The sequence below is a fragment of the Ursus arctos genome, unplaced genomic scaffold (genome assembly GCF_023065955.2).
Source record: "Ursus arctos isolate Adak ecotype North America unplaced genomic scaffold, UrsArc2.0 scaffold_30, whole genome shotgun sequence".
Classification (NCBI taxonomy): Eukaryota; Metazoa; Chordata; class Mammalia; order Carnivora; family Ursidae; genus Ursus; species Ursus arctos.
In genome coordinates, this window is record NW_026622986.1 from 7,534,204 (window position 1) to 7,559,206 (window position 25,003).

At 34.5% G+C, this 25,003-nt stretch overlaps 1 protein-coding gene across 7 annotated transcripts in view; it reads right to left on the bottom strand.

Annotated features, from left to right (window-relative positions):
- The window catches only part of ZEB1 (zinc finger E-box binding homeobox 1), a 181,583-nt gene that overhangs the window by 20,535 nt on the left and 136,045 nt on the right, over positions 1-25,003 (bottom strand). For 6 of the 7 annotated variants that reach the window (XM_026483484.4, XM_057304735.1, XM_057304734.1 and 3 more), the window contains 2 exons: positions 12,104-12,166; positions 4,244-4,405 (listed from right to left, as the gene is read on the bottom strand). In XM_026483484.4, the coding sequence (XP_026339269.3) occupies positions 4,244-4,405; positions 12,104-12,166 (225 nt within the window). The remainder of the gene's footprint in view (positions 1-4,243; positions 4,406-12,103; positions 12,167-25,003) is intronic. The other variant, XM_026483485.4, reaches the window with a different exon arrangement.

A 25,003-nucleotide genomic window follows, 5' to 3' on the forward strand; every position in this document is an offset into this window, starting at 1 on the left:
GAGGAATCAGTTCTAGAATGTCCTTCTTCTATTTCTTTTGTCACTCATTTAGTTACAGAAAATCCTATCTATTCTGAGGTGAAACTTCTATTTCTGCTTTTTCATAGCTGATTCCTGATTTAAGGAAAGTACAGTTGACTCTTTGCAACAGCATCTATTTTCTTCTTTCTTCTCAATTGCCTTTAAAAATTTAAAAGTTGCTTGATACAATAACATTTATTTAGCAGCAAAAAAGTTGAAATGCTTATGTATAACTCTAACAAGACATGAGTAAGATTTACACGAGAAAAACTATAAAACTCTAATGAACAAAGTCAAAGAACTAAATAAATGGAGATACAGTCAATGTTTCAGGATAGGAAGACTTAATATTGTCAAGATGCCAATTCTTCCCAACTTGATTCAATGGAATTCCAACTCAAATCTGGAGAGTCCTTTGATGGATATTGATAACTATTCTAAAGTTTATATGGAGAGGCAAAAGACCCATAATAGCTAACATAATATGGAAGGTGAAAAATAAAGCTGGAGGACTGACACTACCTGACTTTAAGACTTACTATAAAGCTATAGTAGTCAAAACAGTGTGGTATTGGTGTGAGAATACAGAAATGGACCAGTGGAACCAGACAGCCAGAAATATCCTCATAAATCTAGTCAACTGGTCTTTGACAAAGGAGCAGAGGCAATACAATGGAGTGAAGATAGTCTTTTCAACAAATAGTAATGGAACGGGAAACAAAAGCAAAAATGAACTACTGGGACTTCATCAGGATAAAAAGCTTCTGCACAGCAAAGGAAACAATCAACAAAACTAAAAGGCAATCTACAGAATGAGAAAAGATATTCGCAAATGACATATCAGATAAAGGGCTAGTAAGCAAAATCCATAAAGAACTTACCAAATGAATATCTAAAAAACAAAAAATCTGGTCAAGAAATGGGCAGAAGGCATGAACAGACATTTCTCCAAAGAAGACATACAAATGGCCAATACACATATGAAAAAATGCTCCATATCACTTGGCATCAGGGAAATACAAATAAAAACCACAATGAGATACCACCTCACACTGGTGAGAATGGCTAAAATTAACAACTCAGGAAACAACAAATGTTGGCAAGGATGTGGAGAAAAGGGAACCCTCTTACACTGTTGGTGGGAATGCAAACTGGTGCAGCCACTCTGGAAAACAGTATGGAGTTTCCTCAAAAAGTTAAAAGTAGAACTACCCTATGACCCAGCAATTGCACTACTAGGCATTTATCCAAAGACACAACAATAGTGATTTGAAGGGGAACATGCACCCCAATGTTTATAGCAACAATGTCCCCAAGAGCCAAACTATGGAAAGAGCCCAGATGTCTATCGATAGATGAATGGATAAAGAAGATATGAGGTGTGTGTATATATATACATGTGTGTGTGTGTGTGTATACATATGTGTATGTATATATACATAATGGATTATTACTCAGCCATCAAAAAGAATGAAATCTTGCCATTTGCAATGATGTGGGTGGAACTAGAGGGTATTATGTTAAGCGAAATAAGTCAGAGAAAGACAAATATCATATGATTTCATGCATATGTGGAATTTAAGAAACAAAACAGATGAACATAGGGAGGGGAAGGAAAAATAAAATAAGATAGAAACAGTGAGGGAGGCAAACTATAAGAGTCTCTTAGCCCTAGAAACAAACATAGGAGGTTGCTGGAGGAGAGGTGGGTGGGGGGGATGGGGTAACTGGGTGATGGGCATTAAGGAAGGCACTTGATGTAATGAACACTGGGTGTTATATGCAACTGATGAATCACTAAATTCTATCCCTGAAACTAATAATACATTATATGTTAACTAAAATGAATTTAAATACAAAATAAGAGAAATAGTAATAGAACAACTGAACATTCAGGACATGCATAAAAATGAATCTAGACACACACCTTATACCCTTCACAAGAATTAACTCAAAATGGATCACAAACCTAACTGTAAAGTGCGAAACTATAAAGCTCCTAGAAGATAACAGAGCAAAACCTAGACGACCCAGGGTATGACGATGCCTTTTTTAGATACAACACCAAAGGCATGATCCATGAAAGAAAGAATTGACAAGCTGGACTTCATTAAAATGAAAACTTTTGTTCTGTGAAAGATGATCTCAAGAGAATTAGAAGACAAGTCACAGACTGGGAAAAATATTTGCAAAAGACACACCAGATAAAGGACTATTATCTAAAATATGCAAAGGACTCTTAAAACTCAACAATAAAAAAATCAATAACTTGATTAAAAAATAGTCCAAAGACCTTAGCAGATAACACAGCTGGCAAATAAAGATGCTCCGCATCATACGTCATCAGGGAAATGCAGATTAAAACAAGATACCACCACGCACCTATCAGAACGGCCAAAATCCAGAACACTGACACCACAAAATGCTGGTGAGGATGTGGAGCAACAGGAACTCACACTGCTGGTGGAAATGCAAAGCGGTACAGCCTCTTTGGAAGACAGTCTGGCAGTTTCTTACAAAAGTAAACATACTCTTACTAGAGGATCCAGCATATGCACTTCTTGGTATTTACCCAAAGGTGTTGGAAAACTTGGGTCTACACAAAAATCTGCACATGGATGTGTATAGCAACTTTATTCATAATTACCAGAACTTGGAAGTGACCAAGGTGTCCTTCAGTAGGTGAATGGGTAAATAAACTATGGTATATCCAGACAACAGGATATTATTCAGCACTTAAAAGAAATGAGCTATCAAACCATGCAAATACATGGAGGAATCTTAAATACATATTACTAAGTGAAAAAATCCAAATTATAAGGTTACATGCTATATAATTCCGACTATATGACATTCTGGAAAAGGCAGAACTATGGAGACAAAAAAAGATCTGTGGTTTCCAGGGGTGCGGGGAGGTGGGGAAACATGAATGAATAGGCAAAGCATAGAGGATTTTTAGGGCAATGAAAATACTCTATGAGATATTATAATGATGGATACATGTCATTACATATTTGTCCAAACCCACAGAATGTATAACACCAAGAATGAACCCTAAGGTAGATTATGGACTTTGGGTGTTTATGATGTATCAATGTAGGTTCATCCTTGGTAAAAAAAAAAAAAAAAAAAAAGTACCATTCTGGTGAATTATGTTGATAATGGGAGAAGCTATGCACTTTGGGGGGCAAGAGGTACATGGGAAATACTTGTACTTCTGTCTCACGTTTTTTGGTAAGCTTTAGGCTTCTCTAAAAATGTCTTTTTAAAAAGTTGATTATTTATTTATTTATTTATTTATTTAAACGATTTTAATTGATTAATTAATTAATTAATTTGGCAGAGAGAGAGAGAGAGACAGCACAAGCAGGCAGAGCAGCAGGCACAGGGAGGGGGAGAAGCAGGCTCCCCGCTAAGCAGAGAGCCCGATGTGGGGCTCAATTCCAGGACCCTGGGGTCACAACCTGAGTCGAAGGTGACACTTCACTGACTGAGCCACCCAGGCGCCCCAAAAAAGTTGATTATTTAAATGTTAAGTTAAATCTATCCATTAAACTGGGAACCTTGGAAAAAAATCAAACCAGATTTAGGATCTTAATGCTTTAAATATCCTTAAACATTCCAAGTGACTTCTTAGTTCTTGGTGCACGTCTTGCATAAAATTTCTTACAGGAATATTTTCATCGATTGTCATCTGTTTCTAGCATGGCAGGAGGGAACAGTAGCCTGTTTCCTTTCAGGAGAGTATGAACATATTAGAACTGCGTTTTACAACTCTTCATATACTCACTGTTCATATCAGAATAGACTAGAGCAAATATAAAAAACCTCATTTGTCTCCAAATCAGTATGTTTTGAACCAGACGATCATATTTTGCTTGCCAGAATGGTGGAAAAAAATCAAGAGACAGTTAAAGGTCATCCTAGCTCCCATTTCTACTACTTGCTGCTATGTGAGTGAATGGAAATCAACGTCCAGGCATTGTTCTAAGCATTCACTGCAATGGCCTTACCATGATACACAGGAAATGCCACAAATTGAATACTACACTGTTATCATAAACATTTTCCTTTCACTAAAGAGATTATTCTCTATGGGCACCTGCCATAGATGTTAGATTTCAGAAATGTTCCCTACAGTAAAGTAGGTTTCCATCGTACAGCAATGGAAATAATCAGCCTGTAAAGATGAAAACAAAGACAGCTGTGAAGCCCCACTTACCACTGTCATCGTGACCACTGGCTTCGGGGGTGCCCTGCCTCTGGTCCTCTTCAGGTGCCTCAGGGTAAATGACAGCAGTGTCTTGTTGTTGCAGGAGCTCTTCAACGTTAGGATCATGGTTTTGTTCATTTTCTGCATCTGAGTCACATTCATCATCTTTTACTGAAAGAAATGCATACTTTATAGAAAGCAGTTTCATCACCACGCTGTTACGAAGTTTTTCTAAATAAGAACTTATTTACCTTAAGAGAATACACTATTGTTCTTGAATTTGTAGGAAATATTTACTGAAAATTAAAAACAAAATTCACTCATTCTGTTGTGCACTACTAAGAAGTCTTTTAGAAAGTATTATAGAAGTCTTAAAATTTTCACAATATCCCTTTTAAACTTCAGAGTGTACTTCTAGGCTGACTGATAAGCAAGACGCAGACAAGGTTATATACTTGACTGAATTCTTAATTTCTCAATCAAGGATAAAGCAAGGAAAAAAGGAAAAAACCTTAGTCCCTCCTAGTAACCTATTGGATATTTACTTAGAATTGTAGCTTAAATCTCAATCATTCTCAATTTAAACCACTTTGGAGTTCAGTGCGGTTATGTGATTTCTTAGGAAACAGTGTTAATAGTTATCTGTAGTTGGAAATATTTCTAGTAAGGGTCAGGAGTATCAGACCCATAAAATTGCTTCTTATCTCCTCTAGCATTCGTATATAAACAAGGCTACTCTTCCTTTACTTCGCTTCAATAAATGTTTAACGGTGGGCTGAGGGCAGAGGCATTTTTTTCCTTCGGTTAGAAAGGTTCAAGAGATAACGGAACGCTTTCACTTTGGGAAAGTAACCCAGAGTGCTGCTGAGTTTCTAAAGCAGTATTTCTGCACTATGTTTCCCTCCATTTCCTCCACTGGCTCCAGAGGACAGTGTTTACTCCATGCTGGTGGGAACTGTAATGGGTTGTATGGCTCCCAGGTGTCTCATGGCTGACTCCTTTATACACTTCGGGCTGAACTCTCAGTTCTGAATCTGTAAAACCGCACTTCCCAGCAGTCTAAAATTGGGCCAGATTAAAATGCCGAGGCGGGGGGCATGTTTTTTGTGTAACAGTTATTGAAACAATCTTGCTAAATCTCCTGCACAGCGTAGTAAGTGACCTCCTCAGGGCAGCTGCTGTTTAAAACCTTAAAGCCAATAGCATAATAATAATGGTGACCCATCATTTCCCCTTCCTTTTTAATATAGCCAATATCTATCAATTATGTAGCAATGGGTTACTGGATCCAGGGGTAAGTTGAAGACTCTTTAAGAGGTAAGCTGGTACTGTGGGTTTTAAGGGAGTCTGTTTTCAAATCCTCACCTTCTTTGTACATTCTTTCTTAGAATCTGGGAGACTGTCTCTACTCTCCCCTTTCCACCGTACCTTTGCTCAAACTTAAAAGGAAGAAGAGAAGTGGTGCCTGGGTGGCTCAGTGGGTTAAGCATCTGACTCTTGATTTTGGCTCAGGTCATGATCACAGAGTTGTGAGACTGAGCCCTTCACCTGGCTCTGTGCTCACCTGGGAGTCTGCTTTCCCTCTTCCTCTGCTTCCCCCAACCCCCCCGTGTTCACACTGGCTCTCTCTCTCTCTCTCAATAAATAAATAAATAAATAAATAAATAAATAAATAAATAAAATCCTTAAAAAAAAAGTTAGAAGATGGACGCCTGGGTGGTTCAGTTGGTTAAGTGTTTGCCTTCTGCTCAGATCATGATCTCATGGTCCTGGCAACGAGTTCCCCTTGGGCTTCCTGCTCAGTGAGGGGTCTGCTTCTCTCTCTGCCCCAGCCCTGCTCCCTCTCAAATAAATAAATAAAATCTTAAAAAAAAAAAAGGAAGAAGAGAAAAAGGCATATCCCAGTACATTAATATGGCGCATCGCCTTGGAGTTGCCAAAGGAAAATATTCAAAATACTGATTGGGGAAAACATTCTTTCCTTCTTTCCTTCCTCCCTCCCTCCCTTTCTTTTTTTTAGCATAGCTTCATTTTTATTTTAAAGATTTATTTATTTATTTGAGAGAGAGAGCAAGAGAGAAGGAGGAGGGGGAGGGGCAGAGAGAGAGAAGCAGACTCCCGGCTCAGCCGGCTCAGCAGGGAGCCCACCGCCGGGGAGGGCGTGTTGATCCCAGGACTCCAGGATGGTGACCTGAACTGAAGGCTTAACTGACTGAGCCACCCAGGCACCCTGCGAAAACTTTCTTATTGATTAATCAGGACAACATAAAACCACCACAGGCCTTCCAGTTTTTCCTGTTTACATGGATTTCTATTGGGGGTAAAGCATGGCAATTTTCTGAAATGGGGATATTTTGACTCTAGTTAGGAAGCTCTGAAATCAGCTATACAATAGTATGGTCAGAGGGAGTGAGAGTAGTTTCCTTTAATGATGTCATCTGTTCCACTCCCTAACTATTATTAAAAATTTCATTGCTCTTCAGGAACCTGGTCAGAGCAAAGCAAAGTGTATTCTCAAAAATCATTCCTACATTTGTCATTAGCTGGAAAAATGAGCATTTTTGCTTATTTGCTAAAGCAGTACAAGTCAGTGTCACTGAGTCTTTTCAATGTAACTTCAAAATTTCAAGTTAAACTAGATAAAATTTGAGTGAAATTTATATTTTATGTGATTTATTGATTCCATATGGATTACAAGATACTTAAAAATATTTTTATCAAATTATATTTATTTCTATTATAGTCTTCACTTATAAAGTTTATATTTTTCTACATCCTATTAAGTATCTGTGTATATACGTGTGTGTGTATAGGCTAGATGCTAGAATAATGAGTTTTTTAAATAGTATACATTTTGCAGAATTATATAGTCTGTATTTTATACATGAACCTTGCATCTTCAATAAGTTAGAAGCTTACCTATGTATTGGCTGGTTCTAAATGTACTACTCATTTGGAAACAAAAATTTTCATAACTAAAAAAATTATATTAGCTATAAATAATCTTCATCTCACTACTGAATAATCTACTTTTTAAAAAAATCATTAAGCTTTTAATTTTAATTCCAGTCTCGTTAACAAATAGCATAATATTAGTTTCAGGTGTACAATAGTGATTCAACAATTCCATACATCACCTGGTGCTCATCACAGCAAGTGCCCTCTTTAATCCCCATCACCTATTTAACCCAACCCCCCAGCCATCTCCCTTCTGGTAACCATCAGTTTGTTCTCTATTGTTAAGTGAATAATCTATTTTTTAAAAGATATGTTTATTTGTACTTTGCATATTCCTCATTATTTATAATTTATATATTTTTCATAGAGGAAATTTTTATAAAACTTCTCAAATTGTGTACTGGCAAAATTATTTGAATTAGAAAAATGAAAACACACTTTTTCTTGACAACAAGTCTGATGAGGTTGATTGATATAATAGTAATACTTGGCTTTGCTAGTTAGGTTATTAGGTACAAAATTTCTAGAAACTGAATGAACTAAGTTTGTAGCTCTAAGGCATTAATAAGAATATTATTATCTCATGCGGTAAGATAAAATGATTTTTATCCTTTTGCCAAAATATATTGGCAAAAGTTACTGAAATTAACAATATTTCAATTTCCCTAACTGTTTCTGAATATATTAATCAAGGTACCTCTAAGTGAGGGGAAGAAATAACAAAAGCCAAGAACAGGTAGCATCAGTACTTGGAGAAGTAAGTGTTGGCAGAGTTTTTTTGGTATATGTCCCAGAAAACCAGGGAGTGAAAGAGTCTAATGACTGGGAAACAAATTCTTGAGCAAATTAGGCAGCTTTGAATTTTTGCTTTCAACAGAATTGAAGGAATTGTCATTTAACAGGACATTAAAAGTATTTTTATCGGTATATAACTATAACTCTTTGCACATCATTCTAAGGATGTATAAAGAATCAAAGTAAATCAGTTATCACAAAAATGTATTTCACCTTTTTATTTAAGAGAATAAAGTTATCTGAGTGCTAAACAAAACACAGAAACAGAATTAATGCTGAACATTTTTTCCTCTAGAAATAAGCAGCATTGGGGCCCCTGGGTGGCTCAGTTGGTTAAGAGGTTGCCTTGACTTGGGTCATGATCTCAGGGTCCTGGGATTAAGTCCCGCCTCAGGCTCCCTGCTCAGTGGGGAGCTGCTTCTCCCTCTGCCTCCCCCCTCCCTTGCTCATGCTCTCTCTCTCTCAAATAAATAAAATCTTTAAAAAAAAAAATAAGTAACATTAAACTATTGATAAACGAACTAATTGAAGGAATACTTCAGTTCCTTCAATCTCATTTCCAGCAAAAATTTTTTTTGTAATAATTATTTGTTTAAATTTGTAATGTATTTATGTTGTGATCAACTGCGTAGTACTGAAAATTATATGATAAATCAATCCATAAATTAAAAAACATCTTAAGAGCCTTGTCCCTAGAAATTAAAAAGAAACATAAATTTTAATTTATATACATGTTTTTCTTATAAAGAAGTGGATAACTGATCAGAAATACCTTCAAACAGGGACTATATACACTGCTAGCATTGAGTTCTATTGGTTATGTAGAATAGAAATATGAGTTCAAGAAGTAAACATTATGATATAACATTTCTGACTCATAAAGAAGAGCTTATTCATATTTTAAAAAATTGAATGATGGGCAGGTATTAAATTGTTATAGATTTACATACAAGAGTGACGTTAAAAATGTCATTTTTATTTTTTATTTATTTTTTTAAAAGATTTTATTTATTTGAGAGAGAGAGAGAGAGAGAGAGAGTGGGCATGCGCACATGTGTGCGCATAAGCAGGGGAGGGGCAGAGGGAGAGGGAGAAGCAGCCTCCCTGCTGAGCAGGAAGACCCACTTGGTACTCCATCCCAGGACACTGGGATCATGACCTGAGCTGAAGGCAGACACTTAACCAACTAAGCCCCTAACAATGTCATTTTTAATGTGCCAGAAATTAGACTGTAACTTCTTACACTAAAGATGAAAAATTTTAAATGTACATTAAGGAATATGTGGGACAGCACATAATCAGTTTACATAATATAAAATTTAGAGGATAATAACAGTACCTCTTAAGGGTATTTGTGAGAATTAAATTATTACTATTAGATTAGATGATTTGGTATTAGGTGTGGTATCAAATTCTGGGCTCTTTCCAACTAAACTACCCTGTCTTCACGAACCTGCATCTAAGCCAAAACAACTTTAAGCTGAGACCAGCAATTCTGCAGTTTTACATGTAAATTTAAAGTGCTGGGAAGTGCACATTGTAAAAAGGTCAATTATAAAGCAAAATTTCTAGTCTTAAGACTGATAAACTTACATATTTAAATAATAGAGAGATGAGCAAATACATAGAAACATAATAATAATTTGGCTTTCTTCAGGTATGGCAAAACTCAGAGCTGTCAAATATAAAATTATTTTGGACCACGGGCCTATATGACCATTACCATTTGCCAAAGAATTATCGGGTTATAATCACAGATTAGAGAGAGCAAGGAGAGAGAGAGGCAAACATTTAATATAAAGATTAAAAATTATTTAGCTATATTTTATTTCCACTAGAATCATGACCTGAGCCACTCTTCTATGTGAAATCCACAACAATTTAATACCCGCTCATCATCCAACTTTTAAGAATATGAATAAGCTCTTCTTTATGAGTCAGAAATGTTATAGCATAATGTTTACTCCTTGAACTCATAGTCTTATTCTACATAACCAGTAGAATTGGATGCTAACAGAGTATATATTTCCTGTTTGAAGGTATTTTCTGATCAGCTGTCCTTAGGCTCCTTCCTATCTTTATCTTCTATTTTTCAAACTTTGTAAAGCTATTAACTATATAAACAAAAAAGGGATGCTTAGAAGGAACAAAGGATGTTTTGGGTAAATTTTTCACTCTCTGAATACTAAGCTGAGACTACAGTTCTCTTAACTTCATGAATTGCAAAAGGAAGTCAGCTGAAGAAAGGATCTGACAAAGTTCTGAACTAATGATGGTGACCTTTGTACAATGTTTTTGTTTACTTTGTCAGCACATTATTCCCTAGAAGTCAAGGAAGTAGCAAAAGCAAAGGCAAAACATAATTTTTAAGTTTAAATGCTTAAAAGCCTCGACCGTCCAATTTCTATCCTTCTTCCCTTGAAACTACACTGATCAGGGCTTTATTAAATGTTTGCTTACTCCTAACTTCCCATGTTCCAGGGAAATAGTGCAGCAGGGATCATCTTCCACTGGGGGGGGGGGAACCTCAGATTTCAGCAACAATTTAAGTTAATACAGGGTTACTTTACATTCCAGATGTGATTTTTTTGGGGGGAGGGGTGGTTAAAGGAATGTATATACTACTCAGTACTAAATGAAAGAATTTATTTTTGTAGTGAAGAGCAAAGCGTGAGGTAAAATACTAACACTTGGAATTGTGAATTTTTTTTTTTGGATAGCATTTTGCCTAAAAGGGCAAACAATCTTCTGTAACTCTGGTAATGTAAATCATCTAATTTTAACGTTAGGTAAAACAGTTAATAAACAGCATTCTTTTGTGTTCATTAAGACTATTTTGCTAATAAAAAATAGAGTGTTTAAATATTTTATATAATGTGTAAGTTAGCATGACAAATAGTTGATAACAACATATTTGAATACATTATTCATGCAAGTTAAACACAACCAAGTTAAAGGCAGAATATAAAATCTTGGGCAGCAGGTACCATAAATCATCACATACCCCATTATTATTTAATTAATTTGGAATGCATCTTTAAGAACTGACTGACAAGTATGGGAGTGTTTGTTTATATTATAGATGAAAATCTATTTTTGACATATTACTATGAAATATACTCATCTTACATAATGAAAGATAACTTATAGGGCTCTATGGAGTATTCCTAAAATGCACTGCAGAGAAAAGAAAAAACTGCAAGTGTTCAACCAAAAAAAAGAAGAAAAAACAGAAAATTTAATTAAAATAATATGACAAATTTCTAATTTATGATTGACTATACAAAATACAATCATACTACTTGGAAGTATAGTATTTTGAGGAAATGTTTTAATAACTTGGAATCCGTCTTTGAAGTTTTCATTCTAAGAGTTCTGGCTGACTTATGTGACACAGTAAGTGCCTGGTGTTATTATATGTAAGATCTTGACTTAAATTTTCCACTTATTCTTCTGCTTCTTAAATCTGATTTGAATCCATTATAGAGGAATAGCCTTAAGTCTCAGGGAGTATGTACTTTTAGTCACCTAGAAGCAAATTTCCTTGTTTACTATAATTTAACTTCATCTTAGCCTTTTTCAAAACCACAGAAATTACAAGAAAAAATTCTGATTTTCTTGTTTGCTGTGACATGTTCACTCAGCTCATCAATATTCATGATTTTCATTTGGTTTATAGATAACTCATGATATTTGCTTATTCTTCCCCCTTCTGCTTTCTGTCTTGTGGGCAACTCAATGCAGATCTTGGTAACTAATAATGAAACTCAAAATAGTTAAATCTGTATTTCTATAGCTTTGGTAAAAAATTTGATATAAATTCAAATCATCATTTAAATACTTATTTTTGGGATTATCTGTAGATTGTACTTGTCATCCTTATGGAATGGAAAATATGCTGTGTTAGATGAATCTGCAGATTTACGCTGTATTTAAAGAATATAAATTTCTAACTTTTCGTATCGTGCCCTATATGCCTCAGTACTGAAACACTGAAGGAGGTCAAGATAAAAGAGGAGGAAACAGACTGAATTCATGACTCACAAATGCAAAAACCAGTGACACAAAAGACCTCTTTCAAAGGCTACAGTATGAAAGAAAATGGCCAAAGCCTACCTGCACATCCCGCTTCATCTGCCTGAGCTTCAGGCCCCAGGATTTCTTGTCCTTCCTTTCCTGCTAAATTCAAAGAACAAAGGATTAAAATAGATCCATGTGGCACAAACATTTTTAACATCTAGAAATCTGAAAAGGAACTTTTAGATTATATTTAATTTGGATTTTTTTCCCTTTTAGAAGTAATGTGCGCTTGAAAAGAGAACTTTCTAAAAGAGATTAAGCAGATAGTTTTACCAGACTCACAAAGGTACCTTAGAGAAGCAAAATTAGTGAAGATTTGTACATAATCCTAGAATTATACGTACATTAGAATTACACGCAATACTGGAATTTTAGTGTTTTTTTGGGAGAGGAGTTCTGCCTCTAGGTAGCAGGATTCCTTCTTTTTTTTAAATTTCTTCTGCAAAGTACAAGTTTCTACGTTTTAGGCACTGTGCTAGATGCTTTATAAATTGATTTCCTTTAACCTTCATAACTACCTATTTTATAAGTTAAAAAAAAAAGACAACCAAAACTTGAGGCTTGAAGAGGTTAAATAGCCCAAGGACATACTGCTATTAGGTGACAGAAGTGGAATTTGAATTCAGGTCTGAATGGCTGTAAAACCTACTTCCCGCTCCGCCCTTGCCTGTACGACCAGAGGACCAGACAACTCACCAAAGAGAAGACTGTACTGAACTTCACTGTGTCCAGAGTAAACAGCTAGGGCACAATATTTTCTCTTTCACTCTATTCATTATTCTAACTACTGATAAATCATCATAATAATAGTACTGGTAAACATTTTTAGATGTCATTTGTCCTCCTTGGCCACCTAGGTTTATAGTGAGCTGAGTGTAGTATTCTATACAGAATAAGATCAGAGTAAATAGGCATATTAGTGTAGCAAGGAGAAAGTATGTTTTGTATATTCAGGCACGTTTTATTTATTATAATAGTTTATTATGGACATGTCTGCATATAAAAAACAGGAAGGAGTTACAAACTGCTTTTAAAAAAACTCGCAGCAGAGGATACATCATTATGATCAGAGTACTTTATAAGTCAGGCTAAAACATCCCATCATGTGGTTAATCTACACCCCAATCAAATGCCATTGAATATGCCAGTCAAAAATCTTGATTTAGATTTCCCGAGTTTGATAACTGAATTGAGAAACAGAGCAGTAATCAAGAGAAATCTCTGCTCACATGAAAGCGCGCATTTCTGTAAGCACCTTGGATTATCAGGCGGATTTATTCAGCAGATCTTCTTTACTCATTAACCTTTATATTAGTACTTAAAGATGATCACTAGGTGAAAATAGTTGAAATATGCCTAAACCTTTTTAGATCAGCATAAAAAACACTGTCTAAAGTAGGTAATCAAGAGATTAATGTCTGATAAATAATTCTCATTTTATATTTGCCATTAGCAAAATGACAATTAAAAAACCCTTGCTAAACTGTTTATAATATAGTAGGACGAACACCAGTGTTGGATAAATGTTTGCAAATCTTTAACATCTTTTTTTTCCTCTCTCTAAAGCATCTAGTTAAATTAAAATAATAATAAACAGTATGACAGCTGGATAATTATAGAATAGTAATATAGTTATTGATTGTTGATCGATCTATGCTCTTTATTTCTCCTCAAATGAAAATTAAGACAGCCAGAGTTACTAAGATGAAAGATGACAGTGATATTAAAAGTTATGATATTTTGGACAATACTAAATTTTTTGCTTATAGTTATTATAGCTAATTAAAAATCTGTCTGCAATTCAATTAAATGATTTCTTCATTTCTGCTCAGGATAAAATCTAAGCATTTAACATACTTCAGAATTTGGTCCCAGACTTCTCTACTGTGATTTAAAAATTGGAAGTCTCCATTCTTTCCCTCATCACTGGGGCTGGAATTTTGGTTAAACAAGTAAAATCATATTGCCTAATGAAAACAGAAAATATCCTAATGCTGGTCTGCAGCATGAACAAACTTCTTTCACTCCAGACTGCTGCCAGGAACAGTCTCCTTCCTGCTTCATCCATGGACCAGCATGAGGGTATACTAGAACAGTACTGAGGTGTACTGTTTTTTCTCTCTTATATCCCCTAGTTTCTATATATATGCATATATTTTTGGTATAACTGTCCATCAAAGTCACAGTAAATGCAACTCACAGTCTCCACGAATACCTGTTAACTTAAACAAAGGTAAAAAAATACATAACTGAGGTCAGATTTGGTTAAGATGAAATGAACACAAACCACCCTGTGTGTTCCACTGAATGAAGCTAAAAAAACCTGGGGAGAATTCACGGAGGAATTATTTGAAGGCTCTACAAGTTAAATCATAGCAGGAAGAATGGGGAAGAAAACACGACAAGAATTCAAAGTACCACTGAATCACTGAGGAGTAATTTCTCCTACCCCCTGGCCTGGACTGAAGGCAGCCTAGATTTAGAAGTGGGCACTGGGGCATGGCAGAGAAAAACTCTAGGAAGAACCCTCTAGTTTAGGCTCATGGGATAAGAAAGGGCTCAAAGAAGGGAGAAATTATTTTTTCCCCTCAATTCTGTTGTGTCCTAGTCCCTAGATCACCGCAAGGTAGTGGTTGAGATCATGGTGACAGCAAGAACGTAAAGATGCTTAAAATGCCAAGAAAGGGGAACCTTCTTATCCACTCAGAGGAGCAGTGTCCCCAAGAGATGGTACAAACTTCCATCAAGTTCTTTCTCCCCATCTTCTTGCAGCTCTTCTTCCTGCAGGCATAGTTTTGGGAAGTATGTGGCGAAGTATGACAAAGGAAGTCCCAGATTTTTGGATAGAGAACTAACAAGGGAAGTCCCAGGGAAGTGAAAGTACTAGGGAGATCATGGAAAGGGAGGAGCGCAAGAAAGCAACCTATATAACCTTTGTATAAAGCTGCTTGTGAAATCCTGGGCTCATATCCAACTTCCCATGTGTGGATCTGACCAGGCTTTGAGAACTGAAGTAAGGATAAGACCACTAATCATGTCCCAGAATGGCCACTGTAGGGCACAGATCCAAAGAGAATTGTAAAGGCTTTGACAACTAAACTGATATTGGAAACATAACCCAAAGAAAGTTATTTAGAACATACAGCCTGATAGAACTGGATAAGTCACCTGCTAAACCAAAAATATCAAGATGCTCCACAGGATTTAAATAAGACCAAGAGTCTCATAAGATAATATTCAAAATGTCCAGGATACAATCCAAAATTACTTTGCATATGAAGAACTAGGAAAATCTCAACTTCTATAGGAAAAGATAACCAAAAGATGGCAATACTGAGAAGACACAGACGTTGAAGCTATCAAAGGCTTTAAGCAGCTGTTATGAAAGTACTCTAAGAGCTAAGGATGAACACTTGGAAAGAATGGAAAGATAAAAAGTCTAGGCTAATTCTTATCAGCAAAAAGAGGATATAGATAGGAAATCAAAGGAAATTTAGAACTAAAAATATAGTAACAAATTTTTTGGAAAAAAAATCACTGGATGGACTCAATAGGAAAATGGAGATGAAAGAAGGAAGATCAGTGAATTTGATGGTAAGTAAATGGAAATTATCCAATTTGGACAATAAAGTGAAAACATTTAGAAAAATAAACAGAGTCTCGAGAGATGTGTGGGACAATATAAAATATCTAACATTCAGTCATTAGAGTTCCAGAAGGAGAAAAAATACTGCAGAAAAAATAGCTGAAGGAATAGTACCTAAAAACTTCCCAGATTTAATAAAAAAACACAAACCCATAGATTAAAGAAGTTAAACTGAATCTCAAACAGGACAAAGCCCCCCAAATCTGGGCCTAGACCCTCAATCAAACTCTGAAACCTTAGTAGGTAAAAAAATTCTGAAAAGAGATAGAGAAAATGATACATAACTATAAGGGAACAATGACTTAAAAGAAGGCTTATTTATCATTAGAAATGAGGGATTTCATAAAGAAATGGAACATCTTTAAAGTGCTAAAAGAAAAAAAAAACCTGTCAACCCAAAATTCTATATCTAGTGAAAATATACTTTGGAAACAAAGGTAAAATAAAGATATTCTCAGAGGAAGGAAAGTGAATAGAGTACACGGCCAGAAAACCTGGTATACTACTAAGGGAAGATCTTCAGAAAGAAAGGGAAATGATATTAGAGGAAAATTTGAAATGTTAGGACTGAAAGAGGACACAAGAAATGATGTAGTATACATGACAAGTGTCACATAAAGCAGGGAGGGTAATGGAACCCATATGGGGGTAAAGTTTCTATATTTTACTTTGAGTGGTGAAATACTTATTCTAAGTAGACTATGAGAAGTATGTACATTCTCATCTACAGAGCAACTACTAAAAAATCAATACAAGGGGCGCCTGGGTGGCACAGTGGTTAAGCGTCTGCCTTCAGCTCAGGGCGTGATCCTGGCGTTGTGGGATCGAGCCCCACATCAGGCTCTTCCGCTATGAGCCTGCTTCTTCCTCTCCCACTCCCCCTGCTTGTGTTCCCTCTCTTGCTGGCTGTCTCTATCTCTGTGGAATAAATAAACAAAATCTTTAAAAAAAAAAAGTACATCTTAAAAAAAAATCAATACAAGAAGATATAGTAAAAAATGAAATAAATGAAATCTGAATACTAAAAAATATGCAAATGATTCAAAAGAGGGCAAGAAAACAGAAGAAATTAAAAATGAAGGGAACAAACAGAAAGCAAATAATACAATGATAGACCTAAATCCAAACATCAAAACTTACATTATGTGTAAATGATCTAAATGAGCCAATGTAAGGGATAGAGATTATTAGAATGGATTTAAAAAACCCCAAGGCCCATTTATAGCACTCTACAAAAAAAATTATTTCAAACGTAATATAGAGAGGTTAAAAGTGAAGAGCTGGAAAAGAAATCTAGAGTGACTATTTTACATCAGACAAAGTAGACTCTAGAGCTAAGAAAATCACCAGAAATCTAGAAAAACATCATATAAGAGGGCCAATTTACCAAGAGGGCATAACAATCTGAAAGAGTATGTGTCTAACAACACAGCTTCAAAACATGTGCCCAACAGAACAGAAAGTAGAGAAAAATCCATGTGTATAATGGAGCCTTCAATATTCTTCTCTTATTAATTGACAGAACAAGAAGCAGCAGCAGAGAAGCAGCAAGGATATAAATGAACTAAGCAACACTAGCAACTACTCCATCCAACTGACATTTGTAGAACATTCCACCCACCAACAGCAGACTACACATTCTTTTCAAATACACATAGAAAACTAATGAAGACAGACCATATCCAAGATCATATAATAAAACTTAAAAGAAATCATACAAAGTCTGTCCTCTGACCATAATAAATTTAAACTAGATATTAATAGCAGAAAGATAAGAAAATCTCTAAACACTTTGGGAATTAATTAACATATTTCTAAAGAGTCCATGGGTCAAAGAGAAAAATGAAAAAACATCAATATTTGTGCGATGTACATAAAGCGGTGTTTAAAGGGAAATTTATAATATTAAATGCTTATGTTACAGAAAAGTTCTCATATTAAAATTCTAAACTTCTGTGTTAAAAAACAGAAAAAGGAACAAAATAAGCAGAGAGGGAAGGAATAAAGAGTAGAAATCAATAAAATTAAAGACAAAAAAAGAGAAAAACAATGAAAAAGAAAACTAGTTCTTTGAAAAGATCAATAAAATTAACAAACCATTGGTAAGACTGACAGAAAACTGAGGGAAGCTACAAACTGCTAAGATCAGGAATGAAAAGGGAATATCACTACAGAGCTAGAAGACAGTAAAAGGATAATAAAAGGATAGTAAGAGGAGACAGTAAAAGGAATGCTCTGAGTTCAAGGAGTAAACATTATGATATAACATTTTTGACTCTTGAAGAGCTTATTCTTTTTTTAAAAAATTGAATGACAGTAGGTGTTAAATTGCTATGGATATCATATATAAGAATGTTAAAAATGTAAATATATTTAATATGGTAGAAATTAGATTGTTTTCAACTACTTATACTTAAAATGAAAAATTCTGGATGCCCATTAAGAAATTTGGGAGGCAGTATATAATTATTTCATATAATAAATTTAGAGGATAATAATAGTACCTTTCAGGGTAGCTGTGAGGATTAAATTAAATACAGTATGTGCTTAGTACTGTACCTGGCACATAGTAAGTGCTATGTAATTGTTAGCTATTTTCCTTAATACAGGTCTGTAAGGTGAACATCTCTACACATATAAATTTGAAAACCGAAATGGACCAATTCCTCAAAAATTAGAAATTATTAAAACTCATTCAGATAAAAAAGCTAACTTGAATATTCTTATAACTGTTTTAGAAGTTGAACTTGTAGTTTAAAATCTTCCCCCAAAACAAAACAAAACTCAAGACCCAGCTGATTTCTTTCCCTTGAAAATTTTATCAGACATTTAAAGAAGAAATAGCACTAATTTTAAATAATATTTTCAAGAAAATAAAAAAGAAAGGAACACTTTCCAATTCATTTTATGAGGCTAGCATTTTCCTGATACCAAAACTGTATAAAAATGGTATAAAAAAGAAAGGAAACCATAGACCAATATCCCTCATGAAAATAGACTTCAAAATCTTCAACAAAATATTACCACATCTAATTGAGCAATATGTAAAAGGAAAAGGACTGAGTGGGGCTTTCCAGGGAATCCAAGGCTGGTCCAATATGTGAAAATCCATTACTGCATTTACTGTGTTAATAGACTAAAGCAGCAAAACCGCATGATCATATCAACCGACACAAAAACCATTTGAAAAAACTCAACATCTATTCAGGATGAAGACTCTCAGCAAACTAGGATAGGAACTTACTCGATTTGGTAAAAGGCATCTATAACAAACCTAATGGTAACATTTGTGTGTGTGTGTGTGTCTGCAGAGTTTTATTCTTTTTTTAATAATTTTCTATTATGTTATGTTAGTCACCATACAGTACATCCTTAGTTTTTGATGTAGTGTTCTTATACTTAAAGGTAAAAGACTGAGTACTTTCCCTTTAAGATTGGGAAAAAGAAAAATGTCTATTCTTACCACTCCTGACACCTTATGTCAATAAACAGGAATAAAAAGTATACAGATTAGAAAGGAAGAAATAAAACTGCCCTATTTGAGAAGATTGTCAGAAATCCCAAAGAATCTACAAAAAATTCCTAGAATTAGCAAGTCCACAGGATACAAGGTCAACACACAAAAATCGATCATACTGCTTGCTATATTAAGACAAATGAATAAATGGAAACTAAAAACAAAACATTCACAATGGTTTCTCCCTTTAAAAAAGAAATACATAGGTATAACTCTAATGAAACACACTATAATCTGTTTTTGAAACTATAAAACACTAATGAGAAATCAAGGACTGACGCAGCATAAAAAAATCAACATACAAAAATCAGTTGCAATTCTATATAACAATAATGAGTTGTCTGAAAGAGAAATAAAAGAATCTCACATGTAAGAGCCATAAAAAAAAATGCTCAGGAGTAAATTTAACCAAGGAGGTGAAAAATCTATACACTGAAAACTATAATACATTGATAAAAGAAATTGAATATGACACAAATAAATGGAAAGATATTCTATGTTCATGAATTGGAAGAATTAATATTATTAAAATGTCCATACTACCCAGAGCCATCTGTAGATTCAATGAAATCCCTACCAACATTCCAATGGCATTTTTTTTTACAGAAATAAGAAAAAACAATCTTAAAAGGCCCTATTTAGCCAAAGCAATCCTGAGGAAAAAAAAATGAAGGAAAAGGGTTTTGCTTCTTTCTGATTAGGATTTTAAAAAACGTTTTAATTTAAAATAGTTTTAGACTTGCAGAAAAGTTGTAAAACTACCACAGACATCTAGTATACCCTTCAACCGACTTCCCTTAATGAGAACAGCTTACATAATCACACTATTATGGATTAGGATATTAATGGTTATATTATATTAATGTTAACATAATACTACTTACTAACATAAAGACCTTATTTGACTTATGCCAGTTTTCTCACTAAGGCCCTTTCCTTTTCTGGTTCAGAAACCAATTCTGGACCCACAGTGCGTTTAGTTGTCAGGTCTCCATAACCTCCTCCAAAATTTCACAATCTGATCATGTCTCTGAGAAGTTGCTTTAGTCTGCTTTTTTTCATGACCTTAACACTATTGAAGAGTACTGATCACTGGTTTTACAGGGTGTCCCTCAATTTGATTTCCCTGATGTTTTCTACTGATTGGATGAGGAAACACATTGTCAGCAAGAATACCACTGAAGTGATAATGCCTTTGTTAATATATCTCACCAGTGGTATATAATGTCACTTTATCTTATTACTGGGACATTAAACTTGATCACCTGGTTAAGAAGGTATCTGTCAGGTTTCTTTACACTAATAATTATAGTATAATAGTATATAGTATAATAATTCCTCTGGTGAGGAAATACTTTGATATTATGCAAATATCCTTTTTCTTCATATACTTTCACCCACTAATTTTAGCATTCATTGATGGTAATGAATTTTTTTTTAACAATTCTTTTTTTTTTTTTTTAACAATTCATTTATTTATTGGAGGGAGAAAGAGAGAGTGAGCATGCCTGAATGGGAGGAAGGGCAGAGGGAGAGAATCTTCAAGCAGACTCCTTGCTGAGCTTCATTTCATGACCCATGAGATCATGACTGGAGCCAAAACCAAGAATCAGACGCTTAATCAACTGAGCCACCCAGATGCCCCACTGGTGGTTCTTGCCTGCATCAATTATTACCATGGTGTTTGCCTAACAGTGATTTTCCACTTCCCTAATTACTTCTTAATTTATAACTGAAATTCTACTAAACTTTTCCTTCTCCCCCATTTATTAAAGTATTTATATCAGTATGGATCGATGTATATTTATTTTATTCTACTGATTATAATCCAGTACTATCATTATTTATTTTGCTGCTAAAATTGCTCCAAATTTGGCCAGTGGGAGCTTCCTCCTCAGGCTGGCTCTTGGCCCCTTTCCACAGGATGACTTTTTTAAAAATACTTTCTTACTTGTTGTTCTGGGCATAGCTTATATTTTCCCTACCACAGTTCTAGAATCAGCCATTTACGCAAAGTGCGTCGGTACCTTTTATTGGAGAATGGTATTTGGATCCCAGATCTGGGCACTAGGTATGCTCACTGCTACTGGGTATCATTGTTTCCATGCATTCTCAGCAAACAGAGCTAGGAAATATATATATGTATACTAATACCCACGTAAAGCCCATCTATATTTTTGTACCATGAGTTCATATTGACACCTCTGATTCCAATAGAAAGCCATAGATTTATTCTAGCCTTCTCACTTTTCCTTGTTTGTAACTTCTTTCTCTGATAGTGAGAAATTTTCATCTCATTACCCTTAATATATCTACTTATTTGTTCAATTCCAGTATATACATAAAGTAGTTTCAGAATAAACCATAGCTTTCAAGAAACAGATGTATTTACTAGAGGGAAAATGGGGTTGGGGTAGTAGACATGGGGGGATGACCCATCTCTGAGCATACCTTTAACCATGAAAATGTTTCCCATTCACGCAAAAATAATTTAAGCCTCAGCAGACAGGGAGAATGGACAATGAAACATAAGCGATGACAAATGAACCTAACTATATTATAAATGAGTTCTATAACACATTGAAGGCAGTGGGAAAGATAAGAAATAACCTAAGTAACTTTGGAAAATAACATTTTGAATATATACTATAAGGCTAATGGCAAAAAGCACTGTACATCTAGGTAGTAAATTTGTTTGACCAGGATTTTAAAGAGAAGAGAGTATCCAACTGAGGTTCAGCATTGTGGGAAAAGCCCAAATTCCTTCATTAGTGTCATCTCTTATTACTCGGATATTGGAGGTAATTAAATATTAGAGGTGTATATTTAGTGCAAATGAAAATTGGATTCTTTTATAAGTACAGCTAAAAAATACCTCTGTGGTCATGTGGGCCAGCCTTTTCATTTTATAGACGCAGAAGTGGAACTCAAGAGACACAGTGGGATAATGAAGACTAGAAACTATGTGCTGAGCTTTTCCCACATTACACACTACCTTTGGTAGAAAAAGGTTCCAAAGAATAGGTTAAATTGACTCTTGAAAGAGAAGTATAATATGATTCAATGCTGAGTTATATAGTGATTGATGTATTCCTTGCATAAGATTACTTACTGTATTTTGTTATAACCTGTACCTAAGAAAGCCTTTTTGCTATGGATAACATCAGAATTTTAAATATTTTTATTGTAAAGAAGTTTTCATTTCCTTGGCATTTTTGTAAATGTGCAAATTTCTACAGAGTTTTAAGAACTTCGAGTCAGAAAAATATTTAAGTCACTCCTGGGATCATTTTTTTCAGCTCATCAATTAAAAAAAAAGGAATAACAAAAATACTAAACAATATTTTATATATTCAGATTAGTTACTAGTTAGTTATTAGATTACTGTTTTAAAACTAAAATTAGTTACTAGTTAATTAGTTATTAGATTACTGTTTTAAAACTAAAATTATGAAAGGCCTATAAAAACAGGTGTCTCAAAAGTAGGAGCACAAACATAAAAACGTTTAACTGACAGATGCAGAAGAGTTTTGGGTTGAACCACAAGAAGCTCTTCTAAGATGAGTATAGATATGTTGGAGTACTGCCAAGTTATACTGTCTTCCCTACAAAAAACAGGACTTAATTAGCCTAGTTTTATTTATTTTTGAAAGTGAACACGTCCTAGTTTACTTACTATCTACAATAAAAATATTGCTTCTTCTATATATTCCTTCTAAGAACTTGATCTAACTTGAGATTTCATTCACAGCTACGGATAGCTTTTTAAAGGTAATTATTACATAATTAACATTTCAATGGCACATTATATTTTCAAATATACTTTGGATTATTGATTTACACTATGCTACAGATCTGTGGATATCAGTTCCATGTGCTGGTCTCTAGCATGGGTAAATGTCAGTGACCACTTTCTTCTCTATTGTTTCTCCCTTTTCTTAAAAGTTTTAAAGTAACTCACTGGCATAAATGGTGTGGCTCCCATTAACTAAGTGACAGTAAATGGCCTTTGCATCATTATTTTTTGGTCACCCTCGAGTAACTAGAAAGGAAACACTGAGCAATTTGACTTCTAAAAACCTAAGTTGCAGCTACTCTGTTTTGTAAGCAAAAACACTGATAATCTCTTTTTTCAATAGCAGGAAGTTTTACATATTGCTATCTTCTTGAAGTTTTAGTAGTGATATGATTACCCTACACTTTACCCCTTGTTTTCATTTGCTTTTCACATTGGGTAGTAGTTTATGAATGGGATGCCCCAGAAAGAACATAGGAAGAGCAGTGCAGACAGGGCTCGTGAAAGAAAAGAATCTGAAAGTAACTGTGAAAACAGTGGCTCTCTATCAAGCTGACTGACTGTCCCTGAGAGCAAGCTCCTTTCTTGGTAACTCACGTTTTCTTTATCTGCTTCAGGAGCTGGTTGGTTTGGTCAACCACACACAGTTTGATAGACTAACTTCAAATGCAGCCACAGGAATCATCTTGAGGAGCCATAAAACAATTCAAGGGTAGGAGTACTCTGTTTGGATCTGATGCTCCGCTACATAAACTTTCATTTTAATGCGGGACTTAATGGTAAACAACTAAATGAACTATTAAGAGTTACTAACCTTGATATTTGTGAATTTAAATTAATTTGCTGAGGATTCTGATTCAATATTCTAGCAAGAAGTCTTGGTTGCCTTGCATCACTAGGCAGTGTTACAGATCTGTTGTGCCCATTTCATAAAGACATTTTAAACTCTCACAATGGGAAAAGATACTTGTTAACGAGGGAATGCCAGAATTATCTTAATTTGTGACTTTTGGTGGCTGATAATAATTTCTTACTTTGGTCAAAATTGTTTATGAAAGGAACATAGTTTTGTGCTTACTAATTTGTTCTATTTGCTCAGGCAAAACTGTTTTGAACATGGTTTGACACAAATAAACCTTTCATTTTTTTAAATTAGGTGAGGTAAAACCTAAATTAGTCCTTAGACAGGTTTAGAAATATAGTTTACTTACAAAAGAAATGTATCTTCAGCTGGAGGATTTTTTTTCTTTATAGGAATTTTAAGTAGTTTTTAGTGTCTGAGAATATACTCTTTAAAATAATGCATGTTGAATAATAATGACTCAAATGAAAATAGTTAAGGTAGGAATTAAAGTGTATTTCTAAATATCCTATGACTTGGGTATCAACTTTACCATAAAAGTTGGTTATATATAACTCTTTAGGTAGGTTGTATACAAAACAAATTGTAATTATTATACAAATCATAGTAAGTATTAATGTTCACTACGTTTCTTTAATTTTATTTACCCATACTTATATTTTTTGCTTCAACATCATACATAATTAAGAAAACCCTAGAATGAAATTATATTGTATATGCCCACATTTTTACTCTTTCCTGTGTTCTTTCTTCCTTTCTGATATTCCAAGATTCCTTCTTTTACCATTTCCTTTTTGTTTAGAGAGCTTCTCTTAATCATTCATCTAGGATAGATTTGCTGGGGACAAATTCTTAGTGTTCCTTCATTTGAAAATGTCCTGATCTCTTCTCTATTCTTAAAGGATATTTTCTCTGGATAGAGAAATCAGGGTTGACAATTCTTTTCTTTCAGCATTTGAAGTGTCCCATTTCTGCCTGCCTCCACAGTTTTTTACGAGAAATTACTTTCATTCAAATCATTTTTCCCCGTAAAGATAAAGATATCCCTTTTTTCTCTTTGCTTTCAAGATTTTTTCTTTGTCTTTTTTAGGAGTTTGACTATGATGTGTCCTGGC